This window comes from Micropterus salmoides, unplaced genomic scaffold (genome assembly GCF_014851395.1).
Source record: "Micropterus salmoides isolate LMB-PRFRI ecotype aquatic unplaced genomic scaffold, ASM1485139v1 Ms_hic_scaffold_10, whole genome shotgun sequence".
In the NCBI taxonomy this organism is placed as follows: domain Eukaryota; kingdom Metazoa; phylum Chordata; class Actinopteri; order Centrarchiformes; family Centrarchidae; genus Micropterus; species Micropterus salmoides.
In genome coordinates, this window is record NW_024040041.1 from 10,812,654 (window position 1) to 10,832,756 (window position 20,103).

Below are 20,103 nucleotides of genomic sequence, written 5' to 3' on the forward strand. Positions count from 1 at the left end.
CACAAAGGGAAAAAAGACATGCATTGAGTTTTCATAGTCTGAAACCAAAAAGAAAACAAAAACATGGAGCAAAACTGGGAAAGGAGAGTGTAAGTGACAAATAATGAGAGAGAGAGGAGGAGAGTGAAAGAGAGAATCAGCAAGAGCCGCGCTCATTTGCCCACAAACGATATAAATGGGTATGTGTGTGTGTGTGTGAGAGAGAGAGAGAGAGAGACCGAGAGGGAGGGGAGGAGTGAGCGAGAGAGGGAGGAGTGAGCTGGAGAGGGAGGAGTAAGAGAGCGTGTGTGTGTGTGTTTGTGAGACATTGTTATCCAGTCCTGCCAGAGATCAACAGCAGCAGCGCGAGCATCACCAGCGGACGGGATACAGACGCACTGAGGCAGCGAGGAAATAAAGGAATACACACTGATGAAGGAGCAACAACAAAGAGGGAGGATGGAATAAAAAAAGCCTTTTATTGCTTCTCCTTTCTCTTCCCACTTCTGTTTGGAGCATCCCACAAGCAGAGCACCAGTGAAAACACATACATATGATATATATATAAAATTCCTATACATATATATCAAATTATGCCTGTTTTCAAAGAAGCTGCAGCCGGACAAGGACTGATTTGACAGCAAAATCCATTGCATGAAAAATTGGGAGATAATGTGCAGCATTTGCCTAAAAAACTGTCGCATGTAAATGCTTTGAGATTTTTTTTGTCAATTTTTGCTTGGGAAAAAAGACAAAAAAAATATATTGATGCAAATGCACAATTTTGAAAACTGGCAACTGAGTTGTTGAACAACAACAGCAAAGAGCTTCTGCTGCCGACAGTCCTATATTTCCAAAGGAGCTTCTTTTAAAAACAGGATATTTTTGATCTGCCCTTGTTGCCACACGGCTGTGTGGCTGTCGCATCTCCACTTGTCTCTGTCGTCCGAATGGGCTGGGGGAATATAATTCCAGCGAGGCTCATACAAGTGCGCCGCTGAAAGTGCAGAGGGCTCTCTGACCCCATGCTGATATTTCCTCAGCAACAACAAAATAGCCTTACAGCCCAGCTCGGGCTGAGAGGAAAGGCTGAGGTAAGTTGTGGGAGAGAGGAAGAGGCATAAATATCAAAGAGAGGATAGAGGGAGATTGCAATCAGAGTGTAAACAAAGAGACTTAATCAAAAACTGAGCCACAAGCAAACCAAGGAAGGAGAAACAAAACCTCAAAGAACAAACCATGATCCGTCATGTGGGACACTCCACTCTGGTTGAGTAATTCCAGCATCTCTTGAGTCTTGGATGCAGCACCGCTAAGACATTAAGATCAGGGATTCAGTATCACATCATCAGCCCTTCCGCTTTCTCCTCCACTCCCCTCTCCCCTTAGTCTTTGCACTTGTAGAGCAGGACGGAGCAGACTGATAGACAGAGTACCCAGCTGGTGTCCCTGGGATCCACAGAGAGTAGGGGTTTCACGGAGCAACAGCAACAGGAGCCCCCGCACGCACACAGAGAACAAAAAGCCATCGGACTCCTTAGTGTGCCACTTAAAAGCTACAGACACTGACACTGACAGAGCACTGTCACCAGGGGGATTTGAGCTGTTGGTGGATGTGTGTGTGAGAGTGTGCGTGAAAGAAACCACGCTTTAGTTGCGCAGGACGCTTTTAAAGTATTTGTTTTAAAGAATATTAGAACAGCTGTTGTTACCTGTTGGGTCTTTGACTGGAAAAAGAAAGGGGCTATACTCCTACACAATCTTTACAAAATAAAAGCTTAATATTCAATATCACTCATAAAGACATCAGGGACTGGAAGACTGGATCTCTACATCGGAAGGAGCGAGTAACATTCCCCAAGGTGGACCAAGGTGGCAGCGAAAAGATGCCCACCACAAAAATAAAAAAGCTTCTTTTGAACAGTGATACTGAGTGTAGGAGGATGATAGATGCAAGTTAAGTTCTGAGAGGGAGAAGTACACAGACAGCTCCAGTGGAAAACACTGCACTTTTCCTGGACATCAGATCTGATTTGACTCCAGTGTTGAGCATTAGAGTTGTTTTCCTCTCAGGAATATGAGTTTGTCTGAAAAGCCTTTCATGTTGGAGCCCGTGACTATCTGCGAGTTTTAGAGGAATCTGCCTTCTTTTTCTGCAAGCCGCGTCGGAAACCCAGAGTTCTCACTTTTCAAGGATTATTCATCCACTCAGTGGGGCAGCGTATTGCTGGAAATGCCAGAGGCAAGTTCATTCGTACGTAACATACCCTCCTAAACTGGATTCCCTCCAGGCCACTGGATTCAGATTCGTCTACAACCACCTCTGTTGATGACATATGGCTTTGTGAAAGGTGACATTTCCTGAATTTTGGAATATATGGTTTGCTTGGATAAACACACACACACATGCAGTTAATTTCAAGAGTCCGTGCATGTGAGTGCCAGCTCACAAGGGACTCATTCACTGCTATTAAGAGTGTGTTGAGATGGGAGATTGATTTTTGTCACTCACTTGTTCCTCTGCCCTTTGATAAAAGCTTTCTGTGACTTTGTGCAGTAATAACTTCCTCTTCGCTAATTAAATGCTTTATATTGAATGCAGGGTTGAAAAAAAAATGTGAACGCTAAATATTTTCTCAGTGATTTCTTATACTAAAGCTCAGAGATTCATTCAGTTACTATCATTTACCCTGGGAAAGAAGGATATTTAACTTTCTTTTTCTTTGTTGTTTTTTTAAACCTAGGAGCTTTCATTTGGCCCATTAATAATTACACATCAGCAGTGAGCCATCACAAAACATTGGAGTCCAAGATGGCCACCTCGATGCATCCACTCTTGGTGAGCTTCTCGCTGGCCATTCTCCTGGGGTTGACCTCTCTGGGTGGACTGAACTCTTGGTCATCAGGTCAGGCTTTCGCCCAGGTCTCTACCAACAACCAGACAACAGAGCCCTCTATGTTGCCAGAGGCTGCGCTGGCAACTCCCACACCAGACGCAGAGGAAAAAACAGTTCCAAGTGCTGGTAACCGTTGCTGGGGTTACTATGATGTCATGGGCCAGTGGGACCCGCCTTTCAACTGTAATGCAGGCATCTACCTGTTCTGCTGTGGTTCCTGCTTCTACCGCTTCTGCTGCCAGTTCAAAATCCACAGTTTGGACCAGACTTCCTGTTCCAACTATGACACACCAGTTTGGGCAAACACTGGGCGACCAGCGGCGCCCGTCACAGAGGTCCAAGAGGAACCAGATCGGGATCGGACCCACATGATCGTGTATATTATCTGTGGAGTGGTGGCCATCATGGTGTTGGTCGGGATTTTTACCAAGCTCGGGCTGGAGAAGAGTCAAGGAGGACAGACTGACATGACTAACTCCAGGTATGAACTGAGAAAGGTGGATGGATGGATGGATGGATATATAGATGGATGGATGGGTGGGTGGGTGGATGGATGGATAGATGGATATATAGATGGATGGATAGATGGATGGATGGGTAGGTGGATGGATATATAGATGGATGGATGGATGGGTAGGTGGATGGATATATAGATGGATGGATAGATGGATGGATGGATGAATGGATGGATTGATATATAGATGGATGGATAGATGGATGGATGGGTGGGTGGATGGATATATAGATGGATGGATAGATAGATGGACGGATGGATGGATGGATGGACAGATGGGCGTATGGATGGTTAGATGAACTGATGGCTGTGTGGATAGACGGATGAGTGGATGGATGGATGGATGACATTGGGCACAGAAGGGAGTTAAAGAGTAGATACTTGATGTGATAGGCTAATGCTTGGCAGTTGAATACATGATGATGAAGACGATAATGATGTCACCAACAATTCTCATGACATTGATGCATTCAGTTTCATAAGATTTGCTTGAATTGATGGCTTGGTGGATGGATGTATTAAATATTTTATTTTTATGTTTTTCAAGAAAAAAAAGCTATAGAGTCATTCACCTACAAATGTTTCGAATCCACTACCCCTCTGATTTGCATCTTAACCATGGTGGCCAAGGCTCTGGGTATCGTAATATTGAGGCAAGGCAAGTTTATTCTTAAAGCACATTTCAGCAACAAGGCAATTCAACGTGCTTTACATTAAACATAAAAGCAACTTAGGGCAAATTAAAAAGACACTTAAATACAGTCAAAAAGTGTTAAATAGAAAATAAAAACAAGATAAAATAAGACAGTAAAAGTTAGAGTGAAGTGTAAGATATTAATCAAAAGCCTCCAATTTGATTTATTAAAAGGCAGCAGCAAAAAGAAAAGTCTTCAGCCTTGATTTAAAAGAGATGAGAGATGCAGAAGCCCAGCAGTTTTCTGGGAGTTTGTTCCAGACATAATGGAGCAAAAAAACTAAACGCTGTTTCTCCAGGTTTAGTTCTGACTCTGGGGACAGAAAGCAGACCTGTCCCAGATGACCTGAGAGGTCTGGATGGTTCATAACGTAGCAGAAGATCAGAAATTTATTTTGGACCTAAACCATTCAGTGCTTCATAAACTAACAGCAGTATTTCAAAATCCATCCAACTATAAACATAATTTCTACATAATCTGGAAGAATACTGTGTTTGGTGAGTGCCACTGAAGATTTAGAAATGAGTACTCCAGAACCAGCTCCATTATTTCTGCATCACCAGCTCCATTATTTCTGCATCAGTCAGTGACGGGCTAGTAAAAGGCTAGCCCGTTAGGCTACTTAAAAACTGTAATCAAATATTCATTGCATATTACTTATGGAAAAAGTAATTACATTATTTCCTAGTTTCTCATCAGCAAAAGAAATCAGATACATCACTCTTGTTGCTTAGCCCAAGAGATATTATGGTTTAGCAAACCATCAGCCCATGTTTTTCCAAGTAATGGAACGTTACTGAGATTGGTAACTCTAATGTAATTACACATTTCAAATTGTAATCCCTTACACTAGTCATTACTGAAACACATTACAGTAATGTGTTACTGCTCAACACTTTCAGTCAGAATGGATAGAGACAAATCTGAAATTACCTATCACGGTGAGATGATAAATGGTGTGACGTCTGGTTGAAATCATGAGGGTGCAACGGCCGTGGTGATGGAGAAGGAGAAAGAGAAAAAGAAAGAGAGACAGAGGACCGGATGAAGGTTCCAAGGGACAGATGTCAGGTGATGGTCAGGGAGGAATTTGGGAGAAATTGCCGTGCAGTTGTGTTGTGTTGTCTCTGTATTGGTATAGCCGTTTCACATTGATGGGTGATTGATTGCTGTGACACAACTATGACTGTGGCCTCCAGTGAACAATCAGAAGAGAGAGGGTGGTTTTTGGAAGGGTGGAATATTGAGCGGATGTGACTGGAGTGTGGCCAACGACTAATTCTATTGCAGAGAACAGGGGTGTGTGTTTGTGTGTGTGAAAGGGAGAGGAAGAGAAAGTAAGAGAGACAGTGTGTGTGCTGGGTGTGACCGGCCATGGGGGCTCCTTTAAAATCCTGTCATTGGCAGATCTCCCCTTTACCCTCTTGGGGATGATTGGAGAAGAAGGGGAGGAGGAGGAGGAGGAGGAGGAAGATGGGGATAGCAGCGGACGTCAGCACTCATTATTATACTAATCAAGGGATTGTTTTGGAGATGTTTCTGGTTGGCTGTCTTCACCACATGCAGGTCACACTATCAAAAGAAATGTTCAGCATCTGTCTTGAAGTGTCTCAGAGTTGACGTGTGTATGCCTCTGATCAGCAGGACAGATGCTGACAAGCTCAAGTGTCTTGGACCAAGACATTGAAACTCTACTTCCCTTTGACCTTACTAAATGAAAATAGTTTTTCCCCCTAATTGAAATAAATAGGCTATTGAAATGGTTACTACGAGTCAGAAAATGAAGTAAACAGCTTATTGCAAATTCATGTTAATCCTAAGAATATGAACTGGCTATTGTAATGGGAATCAAGAAAACAATGTTTTATACAACATAACAAAGAGACATATGCTGCAAATGCATATACGTAACAAAGTATGATTCACAAAAATGAAATGTTTAGATTTTGCTTTATGCTCCTATAAGCAGTCCAGCAATGCTTTACTGTTGTAGAACTTAGGGAAGAGTTTTTATGGATATGCATTATAGTTGTCTCATTATAGTTGTTATAAAGCAGTCAAAAATCAGGTGGAGATGGCACAATGGATAAGACTATGCCTTTGATATGAGAGACCCAGGTTCAATCCCCCACTGTGACCCATCCACCATTGTGTCCCTGAGCAAGACACTTAACTCCTAGTTGCTCCAGAGGCGTGCGTTGTAATTGTAAGTCGCTTTGGATAAAAGGGTCAGCTAAAAGAATAAATGTAATGTGCAAACAAAGCAATGAATTTTGTTAATACTTTTTTCCCCGTGTTTGATAATCAGAGTTGATGTATCCCAGTTCTCCGATTGGCTGAAAGTGTGATATACTTTGTCAGGCAAATGTGTACAGAGCAGAGATGTTCAGACAAGGCACATGAATACAACTGACAGTGGTTAGTATTGTGCAATTACTTGGATAAACACACATTTATTAAATTTTTATTTTTTCTTCCTTTAAGCAATAAAAACGTCTCTAAAAACAAATTCTGAATAGCTCCACAGCAGCTGGGGTGGATGGTCAACAAAGTGGGTGACTTTGTCTTGTCTTGTATTAATATTCTGCACTGGTTTCTTTCTAGCATGATGGTGATGTTTTGTCTAGACCGAACCAGAAACCGAAACCGACCTGTGCAAGTGGCAGGCCGGTTTTGTCATGTCGACAGCGGTGAGAAGAAACAGAATACACTTACTCAAGTACTGTACTTGAATACAGCTTTCAGGTACTTTCAGGTATTTTCCTTGTGTATCTCCGTTTGATGCTACTTGATACTTCCCTGGCCGATTAGTTACTTTGAAGATCAAGATTTTAAATACATTTTTTATGACGTGCCAACAGTATGTAGACTAGTTCAAATTAGCTCCACCATGACCAGCTAAAGCATTAACATGCTGTTTGCACAGTAATGCATGAGCCGTTAATAAAATATACCACTCCTACTGGGGTCATTCTGCTGTATAATGAGTGATTGTAATATGTTTAGAACTTTTTGCTGATGAAAGTTTTATACTTATGAATGCATGACATTTACTTGTAAAGGAGTAGTTTTACTTTTACTACCTTTACTTAATTAAAGGATCTCAGTATTTATTGAACCACTGGGTTTTGGCATGACGACTTATTGCCTATAGACCAAATATTTTTGAACTCTTGTCAAGGACAGAAAACGGGATCAGTGACAACCATAAAGCAGAACAAAAAGGAATGGTGATGCTGTTGACATTTTACAACACCTCTTGTATCACAGTTATTTACCTTGTTATCTGCTAAAGCTGGTGCGTGTGAAGGCAGACTGAATGACACCAAAGCTAACCACTGCAGTGATGAGACGAGAGCCCATGAAGGAGCCTGTGAAAGGACAATCCTCTGGAGCTAGATAATGATTGTCTTTCAAAACTGGCATAAAAAGACATTTTCTCTTTTCAGGGTTTGTTTTAACACCTTTGCACTGCAATTTGAAAATGTCATTATGCTGTTACTTCAGTTTCTTTATTTTAGGATGGAACTGGGCTGGTGTTGTTCAAACTACTGCGATGTCCAGGTTGATACAGCCTTTTGATTTCATCATTTCTTTATGACAAGGGGGATTTCGTAATCTTTATAAAAGACATTATTGTTGTATTGAAACTGCTACATCCCTATTAGACAAGCCTATTTCAAGGTGGTTGGAAAAGTTTTCTTGCTAGCTGAAAATGTCATCCTGGTCAGCACATATAGATAATAAATTGTCATAGTAGTTTGGTAATCCACATAATGTGGGTCTGGAAAGAACAGGTCTATCTGAGAAATGGTATGAAATATTTTGTGGGATTATGCTGGTGGTGATGTTCTGATCCCGAAAACTGAGAAATGTGTTTTCATGCCTGGTGGTTCAAGCTTCTAGTCTGATAAATGGACAGATACTGTCTAAAGAGGAGGCATATAAAGTAGTTGTTGATTTTATCCATTTAACAGTAATTCAGTATGTGCTCCTCAGGTCATGTTTCCCTAATTTATTAAATAATAATTGTCTATCAAGGAAAGTTAAATTGGTGGACATTTCAGAGGCCGCACTTGGCACACAAGGTCAGTGAGAAGTAATGATTTTGGATAGTGTCTGGGTTTGGCTGTGACAGACAAAAATACTGCGAGACCACTTTGTGTTTCTGTGCAGAATAGATGAGCCCTGGTGAGATTGTTTATAACATCTATTCATGGGCATCACATTTCAAATTCATTCTCAACATGCATACATTTGACAGGGAGACACTATCGCCTAGCTGTGAGCCAGAAAGTGCAGTGGGTCTGTGTGTGTGTGTGTGTGTGTGTGTGTGCACTCAACGAATAAATCCAACCACAAAGCAGTTAAGGTGGTAATGCGCTAAAACCTTGGGTCAGGCAATCACAGGCAGCGGTGCAATGATGTATAGCACAAAACACACAAAGCACACATGTGCATACACAAACACACACAAACATACACACACACACACACACACACACACACAGACACACCTCTCATTATAAGTGCACAGCGCCTCCTTTGTTGCACTGCTTCTCACCTCCCAAGCGGCTGTTTGTGTTTTTGTTTTGCTCTCAGTCTGTCTGCCTCTGCGTCAGTTGTGTAGAAACTGCTGCAAAGCAGAATTAAAAATTAAATGATATCCTTTGGTACGTGATTCAGGTGTGGGAATTAATATGCCAAATCAAGTTTTTTCAATTAACGACCGCTCAACTTGGGATGTTACGGACTGCAGATTCACTGAAAGAGGGAGGACAAACACAAGGGCCTTTCAAGTGCTTGTGCAGTGCAGTGAACAGGTTAATATTACCACAAAAGTTTAAAGCTGACATTTTGCATCATTGAGACGACCAAATCTGTAGACATCAGCAGAGCTAACATGTTGACAAGGTGCCGACAGAGCAGCGACACCCTGTCATAAAACCACCACGCTCACTGTGGCTGTAATCACCAGTGCTAATGCAATGAAGGTGTTAGCCAGTAAATATTTGGCATCAACCTTTATACAATACAACTATAAAAAAATATGTTTGGACAGCATTACAAAAACCACCAGTACTGATGCATCAAGCAATTTAAAGAAAATAAAACAATACTTGCTAGCCAACAGCATAAATAATCTAAATAGCAGGCATGAATAAATGCCAGTGTCAGCAGGGTAAGCATCAAACAAGCACAGGTAAAGACAATGAAAATCTGTACTCTTCAACACACAATTAAACAATAAATACTATTTAATTTATTACACACCCTATTGGTTATATCCAGCTACCACTTAACAAAGAGGGCATTCTGCAATCATGCCTGTCATTCATGCAGACAAAATAATTCCTTACTTAAAGTGTAACGTTGCATGTTGATGGAGAAAAGTATTACTAATCCTGTAAGAAGTCACTGCAGAACTGCTCATGTGTTATGAAATGACAAGTGCTCACAAAGAAGGATTACTAATAACAGTTTTGCTTTTCTACATCAGTGACCTCGTTAAGGATCATGTTTAGAATATCACAGTAATTATGGCTGGACACCAGGTGTCCTCCCCCCACACACACACATTCCTCTCACTTCCTGTAACAGCATTGTAGCACTTATCATAAGTTATTCCACTGAAGAGCGATGTGTTCAAGGGCACAGGCGATTGAATGACCCACTGGGGATCTAAACAACCGTTTCCATCTGCCGTTCTGTTCCTTTACTGTATTGTGTTTCATCAACAGTGCCTTCTATATCCTTCATTGTTCAGCAGCAGTGGTGCTTTTCATCATTGCCCGTGACAGGCGTTTAGAGGCCTGAGATAAACATGTGCACACGGCTCTGTGTTCCTGAAACGCTCACACTGGCAGCGGCCAGATGAATCTAATATTTTATAGCGAGGTGTGTAGTCCAAATTAAGTTTTGTGCTTGTGTGTCGAGGACTGCGGGGTGGGGAAAAAAATTATGTTGAGAAGTTTAATTGCTTTTTCAATTAGAACATTTTCATGTAAGTACCGTGAGCGGGAAAAAAACATTAAAATATCAAATAAGAAATAAAGCAAATGACATAATACCAAAAATTTTTCAATTTGTGCGTCACAAAGAAAAGAAATGATGTGAGGAGTGTCTTCAAGCTTCAGTGCTGATATTGTTAGAGCTGTTATCACCTTGCATTAACAAGAGCTGGTGTGTTTTTCTTGATGTTTTTTAAGAAAAGCAGTGAGGCTTGTTAAGCTAACATCCTCTTCCTCCTCTTCCTCCTCCATGCTTAATCTGGAACCAAAACAAACTCTTTGATGCCGCAGCAGTACAGAAAAATAGACTAACCCTCCCAAAGTGCACAGTTAACTCACATCAGCAAGGAGGTTATGCCTTTCATTAGCTCCTGCGTACACTTTTAGGGAAGGGGTGTTTTTTGTGAATATTTTCAACCTGGGCCTTTTTTCCCTGCGAAGTGATAAACATTTCATTCCTGCCTTCACTTCATGCTTTTCGTTCCTTCACTTTGCCAGTGTCTCTCTCTTAAAAAACATACTCTGAGGATGCTCTTTGGCAGTTGGAGTCTAAAAGTGATTAAAACACATATTTTCAGCACTAAAACACACACACTTTGCTTTTAGCTGACTGCTGGATTTCATGCACAAGCCTGCAGTTTTCTTTTACGCATTTTTACGTGCTGGGACTCTAAAATAATGAGTGTAAAAGGTTTTAACTAGCACAGTTGATATAAACAACTCGGAGAAGCTTCACTTTGGGATGTCAGGTCAGTGTGTTTTATCCTCTCTGAAGCTCGGAGCTTGTTTGTTTAATCCAAGCAATGCATTTTTGGTCCTACCACTACTTTGCTATTCATGGTGTTCAGACATGTGCACTGCTGTGAAAGAAATACGATGATTTGCAGTTGTTATCTTGACCTACAGATCTTGTTCAAATATAACTAATCAATATCTGAGTGAAGTCTGCAGTTGAGGCCAGAGAAAAAATATAATAATAATATATATAATATTATATAATAATAACTATATACACACACACACACACACACACATATATATATATATATATATAGAGAGAGAGAGAGAGAGAGAGAGAGAGAGAGAGAGAGAAAGAGAAAGAGAGATTAAATTACCCAACTGTATAGTTCAAATTAGATTTGTTGACCAGTTACAACATCACCAGTAATAATAATCCACTTGCATAGTATAATCCTCTAACAGGAGTCATTCTGTGTCATAAGGATTTAAAAAAAATACTTTAAATACATTTTGCTGCTAATATTTCTGTACTTCTACTAAAGACTTGTAATTAAGTATTTTAACAAAGAGGTATTGGTGCTACTACACTCATTTAAAGTAGCCCAATACTTTGAATTCCTGTGTATATAGACAGATGTGTGTCTTTTTACATGCGTGTCCCGTAGAGGCAGCTGTATCACTTGTGTTTTGATTGTAACTCCACACCACACCTCAGTGCAGCAGAGCTCAGAGAGACAGATTGCTGCAGAGCCTAGTAGTTCCTCAGCTCAACTGTTGCTGCAGTGGCTCCACAACACATACTTTCTCCAGTCTGTCTTTGCCTCACCCTATTCCATTTCCTCCTCCTTCTCCTTCCCTTACTCTCCCCACTTCTAAAACTGTATCTTATTATTTCTCCTCCTGTTTTCACTCCATTTTCTTCTTTCCCTTATTCTCATCTGGGGTCTTGTGTATAAAACATTGCATTTGCTGGATATTGGGCCAGAAAGTGCACATGACAGATGGTCAGATCCCTAAGTGTACATTATGTACATTATTAAAGGATAAAAGTGCTTTACATAAGACATAAAGGCACTGATATAAAAGATATAAAAGTACAACACAAGATGCACCCTCAATGTCTTACAAACTATTACTACTTGTACAGAATGTATGCACTTTAAGTGAATTGCTCTCAATTAAGCACATTGCATATTCAAAAGCCTAAGTAAGTCCTACTTAGCTGCCCCAATTATAGTAATGATATAAACTTGTTAGAGAAGATGAAGTAGAAGATGAACTATAATCTCCAGTTTATTGTGATATTTTAAATGCCAAAAGTGTGTTGAATTGAGGAAATAGAAGGTTTTATCGCTTTGAATATAAATGTCTGCATTAAATTCAAACTACAGGTTGCTGTATTTAAAGAGAAATAGAGAAATTCATGCATCAACTTCCAGCTGAGTGAAAGTGCCATTTTCACTGCGCAAAGTAAAAGTGCTCTCCACCAAAAACACAACCTTTCTAACATCTTTCTACTGACATTGAGAGTGAAACTTGCAACAGCCCATCTTGCAGTTGTCTCTTCTTCTCCCTGTTTTGACTTTAATTTAGTCGCATGCCAAAGCATCCAAAAAACATCAAAAAAGTCATGCCTCCTCTTCATCGTCCTAGTTCTTCTGTGACTTATAGCAGATTTTCACACAACCAAATGACTACATTTAACATACCGTAAGTCAGATAAAACACCATATTTCTCTTTATACTTGAATGGAAGACAAATTATAGATAAAATAAGGGTGATTAATTCATAATCAGGGGGTTATTTTGGAGCAGGGCTGTGGGTTGTTAACATGAATGCGTCACTCGTGACCTTGTAATTTGGATGCACTGTGGAAGGTATGTGGGAGACTTCATTGTTAAAGTGTGTAAATATTCCCCTCTATATTCAGTCTAACAACGTTTTGCTAACTCCATTAGCAAACTGGAGACTGCGTGTGTTACACTGTGTGTCTGTGAGCCTCTATAACTGTGTGTTTGTGTGTATATTGTGTACATGGAGTTTGGAAACAGGTCCTGGTAATGGTCTTGTCCCACTGTAGATTGACGCTGGCTCCAAGTCGCCCTGACAGAAAATCAACTGCTTACATGTAGCTGTTTGCTGGAGCGCGCACAGTAGCAAGGATTATGACTATCTGTGTGTACTGTAGCTGGTCATCTCTCTTTGTCCTGCTCCTCTATCTCACTGACTCTATCTATCTATCTATCTATGTCTGTTTATCTCATTTTTATTTCTCGCCATCTCACCATTCTCAGCTATTATGCATATCCTCATTTCTTTGCAATCTGCCCTTCCACCTTCTATTTCCTTCTCATCTTTTAATATTTTTCTGTCAGAGGAGAGAAGAATGCTAAAACGTTTTATTCAGGTAGAATTGCTTTTACTTGAAGCAAGTAAAATATAAAATAAAGTACTGAATGTTAGATTAGCTCTAACTATACGTTTGTAATCATTTACAAATGATTTGTAAATAATTTCTGGAGTGTAAATACATACAATATCACTAATATACTGTATAACATATGGGTAATGACTGAGGCCTACTCAGATAAAAATGTAAATAATGAAATATAAATATAAAAAGGTTAGCAATTAATTTATTGACTAAAAGTTTATTTTAGATGTATAATAAATTTTAAATGAATGCCGTATAGCACATCAGGGAACCACGATGGAAATAGGCTAAGTCCTGGTCTTTGTTTTCCCTACAATGTCTCATATGCTGGTATCTTTCTACTGTATTGGAAGAAATAACTAAACTAAAAAGTTGGTGAACTACTATAGCTGGTGAGCTAACCACCAACATGCTAGCCAGCTGTGAAGATGCTAGCGCTAGTCAGTCACAATAGCTCTCCAAGTATCTTTCTATTGTCTCCATGCTGCAGTTTACTCAAGTTTTTAACCGAGTGAAGAAATATTTTATTGCTACTGTGTAAAGGGAATACTGCTGATAAAAAAGCACCTTATTTGTTTAAAGTGTTTAAATTAAAATTAACGATGTGATAAAAAAAATTTTAATCGTTGCCCAGCACTAATTAAAAAATTAATTTGTTTTAAAATTTTAAATTAATTGATTTTTACGCAAAATTTCACCACTTAAAATGGTGGTGTGACCAGGCCTTCATAACTGATCATTACTGAATGGCATGTGTTACTCTCTCACTGTTTATATCATCCCTTAGTAATCTTTTTATCACTGTTATCATCAGCGTATCTGCAGTGCACAGTTGCTAATGAGGAATCTCTGAGGACAAATAAATTTAACTTGTACATGATTTTGCGGTGGGTCTGTCGCCTCACAGCAAGAAGGTCATGGTTTCAAACCCCGGTTTCCCCGGCCTTTCTGTGTGGAGTTTGCATGTTCTCACCGTGTAGGCGTGGGTTCTTTCCAGGCTTCCTCCCACCGTCCAAAGACATGCGGACTAGGTTGATTGGTGACCCTAAATTGTCCTTAGGTGTGAGCGTGAGTGGTTGTTTGTCTATGTGTGGCCCTGCGATGGACTGGCAACCTGTCCAGGGTGTAGGCTACCCTGCCTTTTGCCCGATGTCAGCTGGGATTGGCTCCAGCCCCCCGCGACCTTGTACGCAGGATAAGCGGTTGACGATGGATGGATGTTTTTTTAGCCTGTAAGACTGTGTTTTTCTCCTGCTCCCTCTTTGCCCCCCTCATCCTCTGCCCATCGTGGCTCTTTGCCGTCACAGTAATCACCTCTCTCAGCTCTTATCTCTAAACACCATCGCATCTGTACAGGAAAGCTTAAATTTAACACGCAGATTAAATAAGAGAAATAGATCCATCCCCTTTGCCATTCATCTTTCCCCCCTTCTCCTCCCCCCAGCCTTCACCATCCCTCCTATTCTTCCATCTCTCCCCACTCCTTTTCTTTATAATCCAAAAAATAATTACCTGCTAGCTCGTATCACCGACCCGTCGTACATCTTCTGCATTGTGCAGGAACAGAGATGAAACAAGAGTGTGGATGAGGGGAAACTCAGAAAGGGGGAACAGGATGGCACAGCAAGGAAGAATTCACTTCTCTACTTTGCTCTCTACTTTCATCCCCTACCACCATCCTTGCTCATGTTCTGTTTGCTTTTCATATTCGTATGTGCTTGTCTCGATCCCCGTTGGTCTCTCTTTGTCTCTAGCTTGTTCCTTTTCTCTCTTGATCCTCTCTTCTGTGTCGCTGCTTTCTCTCCCACTCAACCCCATTTCTTTTCCAAAAGTAGGTTTTTGAACACTTTAATAATGGAAACATTTTTTCTCCATAAAGAAATTTGCCTGCATGGGCTGGTCCTCAAATACCCATCCTCTCTTTTCCTCACCAACACTACCAAGCACTTGTGCACCCCCCCCTCACACACACACACACTCACCTATACACACAATAACGTGTGAATGCAGTGTCAATATACGTTGAGACCAATCTTGCCAGCAGTTTTCTCCTCTCTCTGTTAATCATGTTATGTATTTAACCTGATATTTACTTAAACACAAAGAACTTATGTTTACTTACTTTGCCATGTGTTCCAGAGGGATTATCCTGATTGTATGTTTAAAGTTTCAAAGGTAACTTAGTCATCATAGAAACAGACAGACAGAAGACAGTTTAACAATAACATCTGACTATGTTAAAGTAATTCATTTTAAATATTCTTACTTTGTCTCAAAGGCTCTTATTTGTTCAGTTTGTAATTGCAAATGGATCATCAGTGACCAGAAGAAACAAAAGACAGCCAGAAGTGTGCATTAGCTTAATACCAAATTCAGTCAGAACCAAAACACAGCACCATACTGCTGAAATCAGACATTATTGGTCCAGAATACAAAACTAAATGTATACAAATTGCAGAATGTGTTACAGTAACAGTGCCCCACACTGTGTAATGGTTATCTTCAGCCTGCATGTTAATTTTGTTTACATGACAGATTCAAAATATTTGTTTTCTTCCTTTTTGCAACATTTGTGCTGAGCTAGATTCATCTTATCTGTGACTAATGAAATTACTAAAAGACATCTTAATTCAATTCAAGTGAATTTTATTTATATAGCGCCAAATCAAGCAGTTATCAAACAGTTATCTCAGAGCGCTCCTCCCCCAGTAACAAATCAAACAACATACTCCAAATACCCGATCTGTGAGAGTATTCTGAACAGAGCTTAATGTTCCGTTGAATGATGATTCAGTGACACAGTAGACTGGCAAAAGTAGCTTCTTGAAATGTGGAAAAATTATACCGTACAATATGTTACTGGTGTTCCAGGCAGCTAATTGGTGCTTTCATCATATGATTGATGAGACTGTGGGGGTCCAGGGTCTACAGTCTATTTCACCACTATATCATTTTGTCTTCTCCTCTGCTCCCTTTAACCCCCCCACCACCCCGTCCACACACACACTCATACAAATGCACATTCTGTATTCAATACAGTAACATCCACAATAACAAAAACACAGGGCTGTGCTTAACGTTTGCACATCTCAAAATACAAGTTTTTCCGTTTTACAAAAGGCAGGAGTTAGTTCAAATAAAGCTGGAGGAGTGCAAGATGTTTTCAGGGAAAAGATGCTTTTGCAAAACAACATAACAAATATCAGGTTAACAGATTCTCTCATACTCTTTTTGTTTTCCCTCTCACAAACATGGAAATGTGCTCTTTCTTCATGCCTTAGGAAAATCTATTTGTACTTACGTATAGATTTGAGGTGCTTGAATTTTTCTTCAGTGTTTTCTGTTCATGATACTTTTTACTTCTACTCCCCCACATTTCCAAAGGAAATATTGCATTTTCATGTAAAAACATGTCATGGTTCCAGGTTGTCAAGTCTGAGTACAGCTTTTCCTTTTAATCATTTGAGGTTTGGGCTGTTTGTTGGACAAAACAAGCATTGTGAAACTGTTTTCTTATTATTTACAAACCAAACAATCAATTAAATCTATAACTCCTTATTAATCAGTTATGAAATTGTTAGTTAAATAGCATTTTCATTGCAGGACTTTAATTTGCAATCGAGAACTTTTATAGTGTGGTCAATCAATCAATCAGGATTCAGGCCTGCAGTTACAACACACAATGACACCATCACCAGTATGCAAGAGTTACTGTGATGTAGGAGCTATGGTACTGTCTGCAGAGCCAACAGCAAGTATTAAATTCAATATGTTACCTGGATCTTTTCTAAGTAACTTGGATGCCTCCCATCATCACTGGAGACATGCCCATTTTCTAATACGCTGATTGCCAAGTCTTTCCAAAAAGTTTTTTATTCAGCTCACAATGACACCAATGCTGCATCAAGGGCAGTCTTCAGTTATTGTTTTTGTACACAAGTGATTCATGCACTTCTGTATTGCGATAATTGCAGAAATTGCTCCAAAAATAAGTGTGACAAAATAACACTTGTGGGTCTCAAAATATTTTTTCAATGCTAAAAGAATTGTGATGGCCTTTGTGAATGCAAACATTGCAACAGATTTAATGTTTAACCAACATTTTGAAAAAGTCAGAGATCCTCAAAACCTTTGAATAAAGATTGCTCTCAGGGTCAAAAAGTACCATGCACAAACAATCGTGCATACGCACGCTCACATTTGGCAGCAGTGAAACATTCGATATGTGTGTTCTAATTATACTGATGCTGTATCAACGTTATAAATGTCAGTGTGACGCAACACTGACGCTGGCTGAGGGAACCCTGTCACTGCGAGGAGGGTGGAGGGGAGGAAAGTACGAAATGAAAGATAGAAAGAAAGATAAGAGAAAGAAAGAAAGATAGACAGGAAGAAAGAAATAAGAAAGAAAGAAAGACAGACAGACAGACAGAAAGAAATAAAGAAACAAACAAACAAACAAACAAACAAACAAACAAACAAAGACAGGCAGGAAGAAATAAGAAGAAAGAAAATGAAAGAAAGAAAGAAAGATAAGATAAGAGAAAGAAATAAGAAAGAAAGAAAGACAGACAGACAGAAAAAAAATAAAGAAACAAACAAAGAAAGAAATAAAGAAACAAACAAAGAAAGAAACAAAGACAGGCAGGAAGAAATAAGAAGAAAGAAAATGAAAGAAAGAAAGAAGAAGAAAGAAATTAATAAGAAAGAAAGAAAGAAAGAAAGTAAGACAGGAAGAAATAAGAGGAAAGAAAGAAAAAAGAAAGAAATAAAGAAGGATGAGGGAGCAAGAAAAGAATGATAGAGGAAAAGAGATTTTGATGTCTTACCCTTGAGCTTGAGTAAAAACAATATAATACTCCCCATGCGCTGCAGTGAAATAACACAGAGTCGATGGAAAATGACAGGGGAGCTGAGATTCCTCATTTATACATGACAGCCATGATGGTCAAAATACAACTCACCTTATCTGTCCACTCCTCCCTCTCTCCCCTCATCTCTTTTTCAATCCATCACCTTCATCCCTATTTTACACTTCTACCCCTTGCTTTCCTTTCTCTCCTTTCCACTCCTCTGTTGTCTTTCGTATAAACTCTCTCCAGCATGCCTGCCTGCCCTGTTGGATTTCTAACCCGACATTACTTGTTAACATGCCAAAGCTGAAAAGCTGGAAATTTTGTTCAGTAATATTTGCATACAGCTGAAAACTGTGGACACGTCCTGTCAGTGACCATACTGTGTCCTTACACATACAGCATGTGCTTGTCTAAACGCCAAAATGAAATACTTAAACCTGTTGTATATGGCTAACTAAAATGATTAAAGAGACCACCATTTAACAGACCAGCAACAGATTCTGTTGCCCTCAGCCTCTCTGGCAGAGATAGTAAACAGAGATAGTAAATGCTGTTTGTATCGTGGCCTGCTAAAATCCCAAAGGCCATCACTAGAGGACAGAAGGGGTGTACAAGGAACATAATCTTTAAAAAGCATGTCTGGGACATACTCAGGCTGCAGTGTGTTAAGCCATTTGAAAACCATTGGCAAGTAGAGTGTTTTCAGACTGGGGACGCTATTTCTAACATATTTACAGCAAAAAAAAGGTGTGTTAATGGTTGAAAAGTCATTTAATTTTACTGTTTTAAAAATGCTTTTTTTTTAAAATGAAAACTAAAACGGCCACATTTGTGGTCTTGACGGCCACCACGGACCGCAGCCGAAGTGCCAAGCACAAACCTTACAGCCTGCCCTCAACTCAAACCTGATGTCTCCGACTTTCAAACAATCGAAACAGCTTTAGCCAGCCTACAGTAACAAATCAACACATGCTGTCCCTTGTGGATCCTTGTAATCAGCTCTGCCCCGGGGCATTGTACCAGTTGCACCATCGGTACTTACACCTGCAGTACTAACTTAGCAATCTCTGCCGTCCTTTTAAATTTTCCATTCATTGCAACTAAAATACAAAGCACCAAGCAACCATTTAACCATTAGACCCCTGTGGGCATTTTCTTTTGTGACTATGGGGATGTTGGCAGTGCTAACCACACTAAAGAATATCCACTCAAGGATACTGTAATGGCTACAAAAGACATTCGAGTTTTGGAGTTGCTGATGATAGCTGTGAAACAAGTACTCCGGGGTTCAGCTATTGTCCCGGAAACAAAGCCACTTCATATACACTCACATTCCTGCCTTGTCCTCAGTGAAGAAATAAAAACATTGGCTACAGCTGGTCCCCATAACCAATAAACCTAGCCCTGTCTCCCAGTGCTCAGCTGCACTGTTCAGAGTCCTTACACTCCTCACGAAAGTGGAGCATGAAGAAACACAGAAACACCATTACATAACACAGGACAAGAGAAGAGTGAGAGAGAGTGCAAGAGTTTGGGGAAAACAGAAAGAGGAAGCTTCACAGGGAAAATGTAGAGCATGAAGATAAAGCAACACGATACATAGATTGGAAGGGATTTTCATTTCTTGTTGATTTTGTCTATTATCGGGAATAAAGATCAACATATTTCCTCTAATTTTATAGCAGCCTCTGGTTGTCAGACAGGTCTTTTCTGGCTGTGCCTTTATCTCATTCTTCCTATAGTGACGGTGTCTGCCCCCCGACCATCAAAATGATTTAAATCAAAGGTAAACAGAAGAGGAGCTGTACATAAAAACCTCATAAAAATTAAAACCACAAGAGCAATAGTGCAAACTAATAGGAAAATAATAAAAATAAATAAAATAAATGTGGACTCTTAAACATCAGATCTCTCTCCTCTAAAGGTGTACTAGTAAATGAACTAATATCAGATTATGATATTAATTTATTTTGTC

General features: G+C 39.8%; 1 protein-coding gene across 1 annotated transcript in view; it reads left to right on the forward strand.

Annotated features, from left to right (window-relative positions):
* Positions 1-340: 340 nt before the first annotated feature.
* Positions 341-20,103, forward strand: part of LOC119885677 (protein shisa-8) — a 96,519-nt gene continuing 76,756 nt past the window's right edge. Inside the window, exons 1-2 of the mRNA XM_038695831.1 lie at positions 341-2,330; positions 2,724-3,357. Of these exons, the coding sequence (XP_038551759.1) occupies positions 2,309-2,330; positions 2,724-3,357 (656 nt within the window). The 5' untranslated portion in view covers positions 341-2,308. The remainder of the gene's footprint in view (positions 2,331-2,723; positions 3,358-20,103) is intronic.